This window comes from Equus asinus, chromosome 24, assembly GCF_041296235.1.
Source record: "Equus asinus isolate D_3611 breed Donkey chromosome 24, EquAss-T2T_v2, whole genome shotgun sequence".
Lineage (NCBI taxonomy): Eukaryota > Metazoa > Chordata > Mammalia > Perissodactyla > Equidae > Equus > Equus asinus.
In genome coordinates this window covers 53,012,655-53,026,693 of record NC_091813.1, presented here as the reverse complement: position 1 = coordinate 53,026,693, position 14,039 = coordinate 53,012,655, and the positions used below count along the sequence as shown (strand labels likewise).

Genomic DNA, 14,039 nt, shown 5'->3' with positions numbered 1-14,039 from the left:
AAATTTCATAGCTGTGTTTTTAATATCTCTGCAGGATTTGAGTGGGTTAGAGGTAGCCTTTCGTGATTGGGTCATGTGATTTATGAAGATAACATGTTATAAGTGTCAGCAAAACTGATTTGAAACTAGGTATATTGTTAAGTAACTTTTGAATCAGAGAAAGTTTGTGCTCATAGTTTAAAGGAATTATTTAGCTTAGCGTCATTCTTGCATATTAATAATGGCTATTTGATCTTTCTTAGGTTCTTCAAAAACAGCTTGATGATACCAAAGAGGGAGAGATGGCCTTGTTAAGCAAGCACAAGGAAGTGGAGAGTGAGCTGGCAGCAGCCAGGGAGCGTTTACAGCAGCAGGCTTCAGACCTCGTCCTCAAAGCGAGTATGTCTGGCTCCAGTTCTGGGTGTATTCCTCAGTTAACACCAACACTGAACGTTAATTCAAAACAAAACTTCTCTTTTCGTCCCATGCTTTAAAATTATTTAGACTCTAATGGCAAAGAACGCCAGTGTCGATTAATCATAAGATAAGCAAATGATAACTTATTTTTAGGAACATAGTTTTATAGAAAAATTGAGTTAGCAGATATTATAGCACCAATAAATCATTCACTAAAAGAAAGACGAGGCACTCTTTCTAGACTTCGTTCTTTAAAGCCATGTAAATTAGTGGAACTATATGTAAATTATAGCACCTCATTTCTTTTGGCTTGTTGATAAAGACCATTTTGCATTAAAAACTGAGTTACTGGGGCTGGCCCCATTGCCGTGGCCGAGCGGTTAAGTTCGCACACTCCACTTCAGGCGGCCCAGTGTTTCATTGGTTCGAATCCTGGGCGTGGACATGGCACTGCTCATCAAACCACGCTGAGGCAGCGTCCCACATGCCACCACTAGAAGGACCCACAACGAAGAATATACAACTATGTACCGGGGGGCTTTGGGGAGAAAAAGGAAAAAAATAAAATCTTTAAAAAAAAAAAAAAACTGGGTTACTCCTTCTGACATGGCTGACCTGCTCCTTTCATAGCCCGCAGTAGAGGAAGTGGGTGACCCGTGTCAGTTCTACATTTTGCCTGAGTGCTTAGTGTGCCAGGTGTAGCCATTTGAGCTAGTTCTTTGAGGGTGTCATCTGATTTGTTTGGCTCACCAGTGAATCCCAGATTACCTGTCCCCTAAAACAGTAGTTTTTTTACTTTAGCGTGTATGAGAATCACCTGGAGGGCTTGTGCAGCCATGGATGCTGGCCCAGCCCCAGAGCTTCGGCTTCAGTAGGTCTAGGGCAGCTTCATGACCAACTAGAGTTCCCAGGCGCTGCTGGTGCCGCTGGTCAGGGGGCTCTGAGAGCCGCTGCCCTAACGCATGCTTTCTGAGACCTTTTTCTCACATTCACTTTTCATCTCTCTGTCTCTTCTCATCCTCCCTCCCCCTTTTTGCTGTTGTCATTTATTTTCTTATTTCATAACCTGCCGTCATCTGTCTCTTACCCCCCCTTTGTTCTTTATCAGATCTCTTGTCTAAAATAAATTCAGTTTTGACCAAACAGCTCCCTGCCATCTTTACTCCCTGCATGCAGAATTCTTCCTCTTTATGTGAGAATTTGAAAAAGGAGAGATTAGAAATGAAAAAATTACTGACTTTCGCACCGTAGTATTAGTCAGTGTGTTCTCTCTTGCTTTGTTTTACGCCCAAGACTTTTATCCACACCCTGAGGAGTTGCTTCCACTTCAACCTGTATAGCTTGGCATCTTTAAAAAAAAAAGTGTAACGGTCCTGGGTTCAGGGAGCAACATCATTAAGGTGAAAATAGACTTCCTTCTGATTTAAATTATTCTACTTGGGTAAGAAGTATTTCCATGGTGAATGTTTCTGTTTCATACAGTGGGGAAACCAAAGAACTATTTGTACATGCGGACCATTTATTTTACTGAGGTATTAAGTACAATTGTGTCATAAAATATAAACTGTTTTAGACCACAATGCAACAAATTTTAAATTGAAGGGGTTTTCTTTTTGGGGAGTAGGTCATATTGGAATGCTTCAAGCAACTCAAATGACCCAGGAGGTTACAATTAAAGATCTAGAATCAGAAAAATCAAGGGCCAATGAGAGATTATCTCAGCTTGAAGAAGAAAGAGCTTTTTTGCAAAGCAAAACTCAGAGTCTGGATGAAGAGCAGAAGCAGCAGATTCTGGAACTGGAGAAGGTAAAAAGCAGTGGAGGACCCCTTCTCTGCCCCGACCAAGAAAGGAAAGGAACACAAGTTCAGTTTTCCTCTTTTTCAGATTTTCTTTAGAGTGTTTATTCCTGTTGCACAGTAATAGTCTATTTCTTAAGTCTAGTAATTTTTTGTTTTTATTTTGAGGAAAAAAGGTATAAAGCCAGACTATCTCATATTGTGTATATGTTCAAAATATTTTCAATAGCAATTTATGACGTAAAAATTTAAGACATTTCAACCTATCTCAAGCCAGAAACTGAATAAACTCTTATTTCAGTGGAATGCACATTTCTAGTTACTCATATTTGTTTTTCTGTTGATAAATGTATTATTGCATATACACCTAGGACATTTCTATAAAGCTGAAGAAGATGACAAGCATCAAGCTCTGAAAATTCATACACCAACATACTGAATTTCTAGATTAAACAAATAAGACATATCATTTGTAGAATAATTGCTGAATATTTATTCCAATTTTTCAGATATCTGCAATACTAAGTGGGAGTTTTGGACACTCTCTCTCCTTCCCTCAACAACCAAACTTGTTGAAAAATGTCTGTTCTCCTTGCCCCTTGCTCACCTCCCATTCACTCCTTACCCAGGTGCGGTCTGGGTTCTCTTACCACCACTCCACGGGATCAGTGTTTGCCTCAGCCTCCAGTGGCATCCTGGTTGCTGAACTTGGTGGATCTTGTCTCCCTGTGGTACTTACTCCTCTCTGATTTACAACATCTCTCTTTTGGTATTTCAGTTCTCTCGTGTTTTCCTCCTGTCTCCCTGGCCTTGCAGTCTTGTTTGTGAGCTTCTCTCCTCCGTCTGTTCCGTCACCATTGATGTTCCCCAGCATTTTCATCTCGTTCCACACGCTCATCCGTTCCAGTAACATCACCTGTCACTTATTCAGTGATAGCTCCCAAATCTGCCGGTCTAGGCCAAATCTTTTCCCTGTACTTGAGTCCTTTGTGTCTAACTCCCAGTAGATACCTCATTCTCACAAACGTGTCTAATCAGCATGACTAGCACTTTCTCCCCCCAAAAGCACTGTATTTCCTTTACTCCTTTTTTCAACCAATAGCACTACAGTCTGTCTAGTTTGGTAAATCGGAAGCCTGGGAGTCATTCTTGGTTTCTGTTTCCTTAACCCCCTTGTCTCTTACAAAGTCCTATCGGTTTTCTACTCCCTTCATATATTTGTATTCCATCCTCTCTTCTTCATAGCCATTCTTGGATCCTAGGTTTAGGCACCTGTCATTTCGTGCCTGGATTATAGTCACAACTTCATAACTGCTCTCCCTGCCTTCAGTCAACTCTCTGGCCTACTGCCAAGATGATTGTTTTTAAAAATGTTTCATTTACTTAAATTTCAATGATTTCTCATTCTCATCAGGATAAAATCCAGAGTCCTTACCATAAAAAACCCCTTCTCATCATTTGACTCCTGCCTACTTCTGAGCCTCGCCCCTCACCACTCCCAGCCTTGTATCTTGTGTTCTATCCACACTGCTTAGCTGCATGGACTTCCTGTCTGCCTAAACTTCGCTGTCTGGTTAACTACCTCTCATCTTTCAAAATGCTGGAAATAGTTATGAGTGCGGCTTTTGACATCAGATGTAGGTTTGAAATGTTCTCATCCCTCATTTACTGATGGGCTTGTGAGAATTAAATGAGAGAATGTGTCATCAGCAGCAGCTCAGATATTTTCTCTTCTGGAAAGCCTTCCCTGATCTCTCTCCCCCCCTCTTTTACACACACACCCCCCACACATCCTTTCTCACCCACTCCAGGTTAGGCTCATTTCCTGTATGCACTCCTTTCATAGAACTTATAAAATTATATTGCCACTCTCTTTTGAGTTGTTTTCATCGTTAGACTGTGTATATTTAAAAAGCATTTAATTGGCACACAGTAAAATGGTATGGAGTCATACCATTTGCGGGGTAAACTGGTCGGCCATTTTGTGTGCCCCTTTGACGTCCAGAAGGCCATTCTCCCTTAAGCTCACAGATGTGCTAACTCATACTTGGTTCTATCTTAATCATAATCTGTTTTATCACCTGCTTTAAGATTACGCACTTTGCCTTTGCCACCCTGTCATTTTCTGAGAACACCAATGGTGTATTCTCATGTTCTGTAGTCTAAATTCTATAGCACTCAGTTCATTCGAGTTTATGTATTTACTGCGGATTCAAAATACTAATAGCAGTAATGAAAAAAGCAGGTGCCATTATTGACCTTTATTTGTTTTAATTCAGAAAGTAAATGAAGCAAAGAAAGCTCAGCAAGAATATTATGAGATGGAGCTAAAAAACCTGCAAAATCGATTGGAAGGGGAGTTGGCTCAATTAAACGAGGCCCATTCTAAGACTTTGGAAGAATTAGCTTGGAAGCACCATATGGCGATTGAGGCTGTCCACAGTAATGCAATTAAGGATAAGAAAAAACTGCAAATGGTGAGTAAAAATTCAGCTTAGCATCGCATTGTACGTTGGTGGGGTTTCTGTAATGATCCAGCACGACCTATATTGTGGAGTAATGAGTTGCTTCATTTCCGTGACTGTTGTCTTGTAATCACCTTAGATCATGGTTCAAAGAGTAACATACATAAAAGTTTTTGATATGGGATGTAGTTTATTAAATGATACCAGGCGTTTCTCCTTTGTATAAGCCATACTGGAAACAATCCCTTGATCTCAAGTGGCCTCCTGTGAGACAACAACATGGGTGTGCTCCTTAGGAGGCCTCGCTAGGGGAAGCACTCATCCTCCTGTGGACAGTTTCCTTCCCAGGGAAAATGATTTTTGATTTGTTTTGTTTTTCTCCCTCAACTAGGTAATCAGCTTGCTAATAGAAATACATGACAGACAGTACTGCATAGTAGAAAAAGCAAAGTATCTGACAGATCTGGGCCCTACCCTGAGCTCTTTGCTTACTAGCTGCTGAATCTTAGGACCCCAAAAGCTATGCCTCAGGCTCCGCTCCTGACGATGAAGATGGGATCCATCTTGTAAAGTTCCTTTGAGGGTTAGGTGAGGTGAAGTGTTGAGAACCCAGACATGTCCTAGCGTATAGTGATAAATAATTGTTAGCTGTTAGTATTTCTTACTGTGCATCAGACACTGCAGTGATGTTTTACATTTATTTTTTCGTTTAATCCTGACAACACAGCTATTGGTTCGATTGTTAGACCCATTTTACTTAACGGGAGCTAGAGACAAGGAGAAGTTAAACACTTGTGCACGCACATGCAACTAGTAAGAATCAGTCAGGCCTTGAACTCAGGTCTCAGATTATCACACCTCAAGGTGTTTAACCACCACATCCTGTAGGCATGTATTAATGATGGTTGTTCTTTGTTTATTATATAATAGCACTCTACAGCTTACTAAGAACTTTCTTATAAATTCCTTGTTACCTAAGACTTGGTGATTAAGGTCATTTTTATTCTATAGATGGTGAAATAGGTTTAATAAACCTAAAGGACTTACTCAGAGCCACAAACCTAGTAGATAGAAGAGTTAGGATGTGAATTGAGATCTTCCGCCTCTGTGTCCCTTCTTTTTGCGATACAACTAGTTGGAAAAAATATTCAGTACCTAAACTTACTTAATTAAAAATTCAAATAAAATTTGCTGTGAGAATGTTATTTCTATCTAAACTTACTATTGTATGTTTACGTACCCAGAGACAGAACTTAATGGCATGTTATTTCTCAAAATTGTGGTTGTCATTTTTTCTGTGCCTGCTCAGTATTCCATGACCAGTTTGTACAGCTTTAATTACACGTGGCATGTGCTTACACCAACTCTAGATGTGTGTACCAAGTGTTCCAGGTCTTATAGTAAAGTATTTCATAGTAGCTGCTTCAGTAATTTCTTCTGTAACAATTTTTTGTTATTTATCATTTCTACATCCCTTTTTCACCTTAGCCTTCCCCTCTCTTATTGGAATATTTAAATTGCAGATGTCCTGCCTTCTGCCTCTCTTTATTCCCCTATATAAAGCTCTAAGTGCTAGAATCAAGGCATCTTTCATCAATACAATTTTTGCCTCATTCCTTCCCTCCTAATCATCCCCTGACCCACTAAATTTCAGTTTCTGAGCCACGTAAAGATCTGCTTTAAGCCACTTTCATTTCTTACAATCTTTCTTTGAAACATGGTTGCCATATGACAGATGACATGAATTTCCTGTATGTGAACATAGTCAGAACCTCTTATCTGCACCCTCCTCTTCTCTCAGAGTTACTTGTTTATCACTTGTTGCATCATTCCTTCTTGTCTGGCTATGTCTGAGCCCAGGCTAAAACCAGCCTCTTTCCAGAATAGTCTTTCTCAATGTCAAATTCATTAACATTTAGCTAAAGGTGACTTTTCCATTCCTTATTCCTTAGTTATCAAAACGGGTTATATTTTCCTTCGTAACTCTAGTTCACTCACCCCATTTGAAAGTGGATACACAGAGAATCCATGCAGAAAAGAGGTAACATAGCAGGCCTGAAACCGCCATCCTTAGAAAGGGCTGGTGCGAGGTCGGCCCGTGGCTGGTACCTGGCAAGTTGAATTTCAGGAGGGGTCCCACCATTCCATGATAAAAATGACTCACTGTGCCTAAACTGTTTATGCAAACAATATGGTTTATGCTAAACATCTGCTTTCCTTCTTCGAGTCTGGAATTTTCGTAAATGCTGGTCAGGGGATACCTGCATGACCAGCCCCCAGTAAAAAATCTGCGCACTGTCTCTCATGAGCTTTCCTAGTAGACAGCATTTCACATGTGTTGTCAGAGCTTGCTGGAGAGTCCTGTGTGAAAGGACTCTTGTGAGCCCGTGCCTGGTTTCCTATAGACTTGGCCCCATGCGCCTTTTCCCTTGGCTGATTGTGCTGATTATGTGGCTGTAATAAGTCATCACTGTGAGAACAACTGTATGCTCAGTCCTTGAGTCATCCCAGAAAATCGTCATACCTGGAGTTTGGCTTGGGGACTCCCAACACAGAACCCTGTATATTACTCTTCTCACCTTACACTATAGAAGATTGAATTACTTGTAACATGCCATGCTCTTTTGTACCTCCATGTTTTTTGCACATGCTTTTTCTTCTGCCTAGAATGTTGTATTTCCCTCTAGCTTCACCATCTATTCTTACTGGTGTTCCCCTTCAAACTGTACCCAGGAATTGCTTTCTCCGTGAAGGTTTACCTACCAAGCTAGAACTTACCAGCTCCTCATCCATCAACTCCTGTACTCCCCATGTATGTCTAATTTTCATCACATGTTCTTTAATTGCTTGATACCCTGAGGTTATTAAGGGCAGGCACCATGTCTTATTGCCCTTGTATCCCAAGTATTAAGTAGCATACCTGGCAAATAGTAGGTGTACAGTAAGTATCAATTTTACTGGTATTGCTCTTTAGATCCCTTAATTTTGTACTTGTTAATTCTTGACTACATTCCAGTGCTAGACCACTGAGTTCCAGAAGTTTACCAGATTTTGTTTTTTTATGTAAATATAAAAGAATTCTGAATTCAAGAAATGGTTAGAATTTTTTCTGCCTCACCAACTTATCATTTGTATCACACATTTCTGTTTTTTGACTACAGCTTGATCTAGACCAGTCAGATATTCTCACTACTTAAAGAAATTTATCCACTACATCATAAGTGATTCAGAATGGTAGAATCTCAGCCCCTAGGATTAATAAGATTTGTCGTTAACTCTGATATTATGATATTATTAATTAAGGATAAGGCTAATTTGAAGAGCAAAGTGTCAAAATATAAAACAGAATAGTCTTTTTCTTGGAGGCTTCAAAGTATACAATATTTGCAATTTTGTTAATTTTTTAAAATTTCTTTTCCTAAGGAATTGGAGGAGCAATATAAAAAGGAGAAGCTAAGCCTGGAAGAGGATAAAAATCAGCTTCAACAAGAGCTAGAAAACCTGAAGGAAGAGCTGGAAGACAAGCTGAATACAGCCAATCAAGAGGCAAGAATTCTTTAAGCCTGTCACCTGTGTTACATCTTAATGATACTGTCTTTTTGGTAACCTTGTATAAGTAGGTGAGCCTCAGAGAAGGTAACATATTCAGAGTAAAAATCATCAAAAAACTTTCACTGATGCTGAATTTTTCATAGTACGTTTGTTATATCTCACCAGGTAAACATTTACTAGCAAAAACATCAGACCATGGTGCTTTTGTGGGGAAAAGCAAAACAAAGGAGAACATCACCATACAGGAAAGGAAACGAAAGAGGTTCTCTGTGCTTTTGCAAAACATTGATTTAGTATTCTTCCGCTGCATCTCCATTTAAAAAAGAGAGACTGTACAAGTCCTAGATAGTGACATCTAAAATAATTTTTAAATTCCATATGAAAATAGTATTGTTTAGCCTGGAAAAGAAAAGACTAAGAATAGAATATAATAAAAATGTTATAAATCAAAGAGTTGTGAATAAAATAAAAGCAAAGACAATTTAAAAGCCATAATATTGTTTGTTCCATCCCTGTCTGTCTTTTGTCCTGGTTCAGCTTTGTTCTAGCACAGCCTCCTCACTGTCCTCTTTTCCGTTCCAGTTCACCCTTCATGTGATTTGTAGAGTGATCTTCCTAAATCAGGTTCTTGTCTTGACACTTCTCATCTTGTCAGCTGTTCCCACCTGCTAGCATCACCTTCCCCAGCAGTCTCTAAGTCCTGCTTTCTCGTAGCTCTGCGGTTCACAGAAACCACACCAGAACACGTGAGTGCCCCTGGGCCGGCTCACCATTTGCACTCAGGATTAAACATTTATCCAGAGAAGGTACCAAGCACTACATTTGGAAATGAGAGAGAATTGAGTTTGTTATTGGTATTAGCTCAGCCTCTCTTCTACCCCTGGCTTCACATTTGCATACCTCTCTTGGCAGAACACGGTGCTTGTAGTTATGGTGTCCCACTCTCATTAGAAAGCAGTTTAGTGACCATCTGTGTTTCTCATCCAGGTCCCCCAGGGTTCTACTTTCAGTTCCAGGTGGTTTAAGTATTTCTCCAACCTATATGCTGTAATCTCACTGAGAAGAATTCTAATAAATATGTCATTGATTTTCCTTCTGGATACATTCTCAGTTATGTTTTAGCACCCTGGCACTGTTTTGGTGCCGCGTTAGAATGGCTCCCTGAGAATCTGCCCGGCTCATCCCTCTGTACACACCTGCCTGCCCTTCAGCCTGCGACATCTTTTTCCCCATCCTGCTTTCTGGCTGGGATCACCAGAGATAACAAGCATGCCTGTTTTGTCTCCTGCTCTTAAAGTGAAGATGTCAACATATCTCAGTTAATTATGATGCTTCTGTAAAGTTTCGTTTTGTCAGTGCTCTTTATCAGGTTTAGGAAATTCTCTTATAATTCTAGTTTCCTAATTTAAAAAAATCACAAATTGATGTTAATTTTTCTATGCCTATTGAGATCATACTTTTTTTTCTTTAATTTTTTGATGTACCTTATATTAATCAATTTTCTAATACTAAATCAACCTTGGATTTCTAGAGTAAGTCCTACTTAGTCATGATAGGTTATACATATATATCTTTTTTATATAATACTAGATTCAGTTTTCTGATATTTTTATTTTTAATAAAATTTTAGGATTTTTGATCCTAGCTTTGAGTAAGATTGCTTTGTACTTTTTTTTCTTACCATCCTCTACTGTTTTGGAACCATGGTTATACTAGCCTCATGAAATGAAACAGGACTTATTTCCTTTTCTGTTCTCTGGAAGAGTTGTGAGAAAATGGAGTGCTTTTTCAGTCTTAACTGCATCATGGTTAGAAGTGGAGGTTTGCATGAAAACAGTTTTTGAAACTTGTTAAGGCTGGTGTTGTGACCCAGCACATGGAAGAAATGTAACGTTCTGGGTGCATCCAGTTGTTTAATGCAATGTAGTCTGTATGCTGGTCCATGAAATCAACATTTTAAGCTGTTTTCTTCAAATATTCTGTATTCTCTTTGACTTTTGTCTTCTTGATCTATCAGTTACTAAAAACTGATACTCTGATAGTGAGTTGCTTATTTCTTCTTATATTCTGTCAGTTTTATTTGGAGGCTTTGTGATGTGCTTACAGATATAAAACTGGTTTAGCTACATAATGAGTCATACTTTTTGGCTTAGTCTGTGTTGTTTGACATTGTACATCCAGCTTTCTTTAGTTTGATATGACTGATAGGGCTTTTTCCATCCACTGACTTTCCGTTTCCTACATCTTTATGTTAATGTCTGCCTCTTGCCAACCACATATAGCTGCTTTTAAAAATATCTAATGTAAACTTTGTGTCTTTTAAATAGAGAATTTATTTTATTTACATTTATTGGCTGGAAAGTAGATATATCTATGGAAAAACAGGAGGAAAGAATTAGAGAGTACTTCATAAAGACTAAAAATGATTGTTTTAGAAAAAATTAAAGAACATACTATCTTTCTAAGTTGATGGATGTTGATACCCTTAGAGGTGATATAGCCTAAAAATATAAATATGTCAACTGTAGATTTAGATGATAAATTCGTGAATGCCAGAATCATAATAGGATATTAAGGGAAGCTCATGAGTCTGAAATCTTAGGTGGAGAATATCCCTGTTATTCTATGAGATGTTATTTGGGCTACCCTTCAAAGATAAAATACTAGGCTGAATGATCAATATATCTGACTGTTATGGTCTTTTTAGAAGTTCTTGTAACATTTAAGTTGTACCTTTTCTTCTGGACATAAGCTTTTTAGGTATATATATAGTTTAGTATTTTGTTAAAATGAAAATCATTTGGATTTGTTTATTATAAAATGTTATATCACAGTTTATATACTGCCTGACACATGGTAGGAGATCAGTAAATATTTGTGAACAAAATATTTGTTGAATGATTAAAACTCATCATTGAAAACTAAATCAGCTTTCTATAAATAAGAGTGTTAGTTTTCTATTGCTGTGTAACAAATTACCACAAAACTGAGTGACTTAAAACAACCCATAATGGCACCGGCCTGGTGGTGTAGTGGCTACATTTGCGTGTTCTGCTTCAGTGGCCCAGGGTTTGCTGGTTCAGATCCTGGGTGCGGACCTAGCACTGCTTGTCGAGCCATGCTGTGGCAGCATCCCACATAAAATAAAAGAGAGGAGGATTGGCACAGATCTTAGCTCAGGGCCAATCTTCCTCACACACACACACAAACACCCATGTTTATTATATCACAATTTTGTGGATCAGGAGTCAAAGTATGGGTCCTCTGCTCAGGATCTCACAAGGCTGAAATCAAGGTGACAGCCCAGACATCACGACATCTCTACAATTCTATGTGTGCTGCAGGATCTTCTTTCAAGCTTACTAGTTCTTGTCAGAGTTCATTTCCTTGTGACTAAGGTCCTCATTTTTTTTGCTAACTGTTGGCCAGAAACTTCTCTCAACTCCTAGAGCCCCACCCGGCCAATCTCTGCTACGTGGCTACATCCTCTCATAACATAGCAGTTTACTCGTCCAAGGCTCACAGGCAAACCTCTGCAGCTTTGAATTTTTCTGACTTCTGTTAAGGACTTATCTGATTAGGTCAAGCCCACCCAGAATAGTCTGCCTTTTGATTACATTAAAGTCAACTACTCAAGGATCTGCAAGATCCATTTTGCTAAATAATGTAACACAATCATTGGAGTGCTGTCCCGTCATATTCATGGGTTCCAGGGAAAGCAAGAGTCAAACAGGGGTTATCTTAGAATTCTGCCTGCTACAACAAGCAAATAACTCACTTCTCTGGCTCTTGTAGTGGGTGCACAGTGATTGAGTTTCTAAACTCTATTCTGGGATATCTATATGTCATTCAGAGTCACTGATTGGTGGGTGCTGAAACCTCTGAGTATTGCTCTTTATGAACTTAAGCAATTAAAAAAACTAAGAACATGAAAAAGGTTTTCAAAATTCCAGATTTTCTAATGGAATTTAATATATATATGTGCATTTTAATGTAGTTATAATCTGTATTCACAAAAGCTTTGTGTACTTGATTTACAAAACTTCATTCCATATAAATATTTTCATGTATTAACTTTGTCTACATATTAGTCATTTAAAATATTCATATAGTATTCCATCATGTATCTTTACCATAGTTGCTTAAACATTTTCTTTGTTGAAGATTTAATGTTTTAATATTTTTTATTATTATAAATGGTGATAATTTTAAGGAGTTGCCCCCTCTTGTTTGAGGGGAGCGGGTTGTCATTCAAAGGCCATTGCCACAGCAGCAAGATGGGGTTTTCCTAAGGCCAGGTATGTGTACTGGTCAGTGACCACCAAGGCATCTTTCAGCCACGGGCCCGAGACCCTCAGGAGCCCCGGGGATTAGTGAGGTCTTCTCTCAACTCTGCTCATCAGGGCCTTATTTTTACTGGCAAGAGGATAAAGTCTCAGGTCTATAAATACTTTTGTTCATTAAAATTTTTTTTTTTTGTCTAGCTCTTGCCCTACATGAAATTATGGGCCAAAGAATAGGAACAATTTTGTAGTTCTCATTACTTTTTACTAGATTGGTCCCCAGAAAAATTGGAACTAGAGTCCAGTAGCATCAGTAATATTTGCATATTTTTATGATTTAGGAAACATTTGTGGCCTGCATGATACCTTCTAGGTGGTAGGGACACTTTGACAAATGTCAGGGAACTCTTTCAAGTGGCTGCTATGATTGGGTGATAAATACAATATATTTTTAGAGTCCAGAGGAGGGAGTGATTCTCTGACCATAGAGTTCATAAAAGCTCTGGAGAATGTGATATTGGAGAATTTAAAAATGTGACGTGGGAGACTGTCTTTGAAAAAATTTGCCGGATATAGGAATGACGGAAGACAGTATAGGTATGAAGAACCATGTAAATACAGTTATAATGTAAGACAATGGGAGTTATAATGTCTCAGTGAACCATAGAAAGTTTTGTGTCACTACACTGGAGTCTCTCAACCTCAGCACTATTGACAGTTTTGGGCCAAATAATTGTTTAAGATGTGTAGTAGTATCTCTGGCCTCTACACACTGGATACTAGTAGCTTATACCATCCCTCCCCCTCCAGTTGTAACAAGCAGAAATGTCTCCAGACACTGCCTGGGGGCAAAATCGACCCTGGTTGAGAACTAGGGCACTTGACCCAGGATACCATTGGGGCTTCTCAAAAGATAGGGTAGAAAGGAAAGTTGCAGTTAAATTGTGAGGAACTCTAGTGCCATGATAAAGACGTTAGAGTTTATCCTGATGATAGAGTAATAGCAACAGAACAGCAACTACCATACTATCGGATGATCTTAGAGAAAGAATTCTGGTGGCAGTAGGAGGATGAATTGTGTGGGGAGGGGACAGGTGATCAGAGTTGGATAGATGAGTTAAGATACTGTTACATTAGTCCAGGCAAGAGATGATTAGCATTCTGACTAGGAAAGTAAAACAGGCAGTGAAGATTATTCAAAGATAAAATTTATAGGACTTGGTATGGTGAATAGTGGAAAGTGACTCAGGTTTCTAACTCAGGTATTTGGACAGATGCTGATGCCACCATTGGAAGATAGGAATTACAGGAGGAAAAATACACTGGAATGGCAAGGCATTGAGTTGCTTGGATGTGCTAACTTTGAGGTCATTGTAAGACATCTAGGCTGGCAATAAGTAGAGAGTTGAGGCTTGGAGCTAAAGATGAAGTGCTTCTTGAAGCCATTTCAGTGGAAGAGCTCACCGAAAGGTAGCTCGTGGGAAGACTGCCGGTAGCGAAGGAGAGCACCAATATGGAATTCATAGAGCCGGGGAAAGAGATCAAG

At 39.0% G+C, this 14,039-nt stretch overlaps 1 protein-coding gene across 11 annotated transcripts in view; it reads left to right on the top strand.

Annotated features, from left to right (window-relative positions):
• Window positions 1-14,039, top strand: part of FAM184A (family with sequence similarity 184 member A) — a 133,384-nt gene that overhangs the window by 60,390 nt on the left and 58,955 nt on the right. For all 11 annotated transcript variants that reach the window (XR_011497702.1, XR_011497701.1, XM_070496387.1 and 8 more), the window contains exons 3-6: window positions 243-378; window positions 2,021-2,202; window positions 4,473-4,670; window positions 8,082-8,204. Coding sequence is in view for 9 of the 11 variants with exons in the window: in XM_070496387.1 (XP_070352488.1) it covers window positions 243-378; window positions 2,021-2,202; window positions 4,473-4,670; window positions 8,082-8,204 (639 nt within the window). In the remaining 2 variants the exon portion in view is untranslated. The remainder of the gene's footprint in view (window positions 1-242; window positions 379-2,020; window positions 2,203-4,472; window positions 4,671-8,081; window positions 8,205-14,039) is intronic.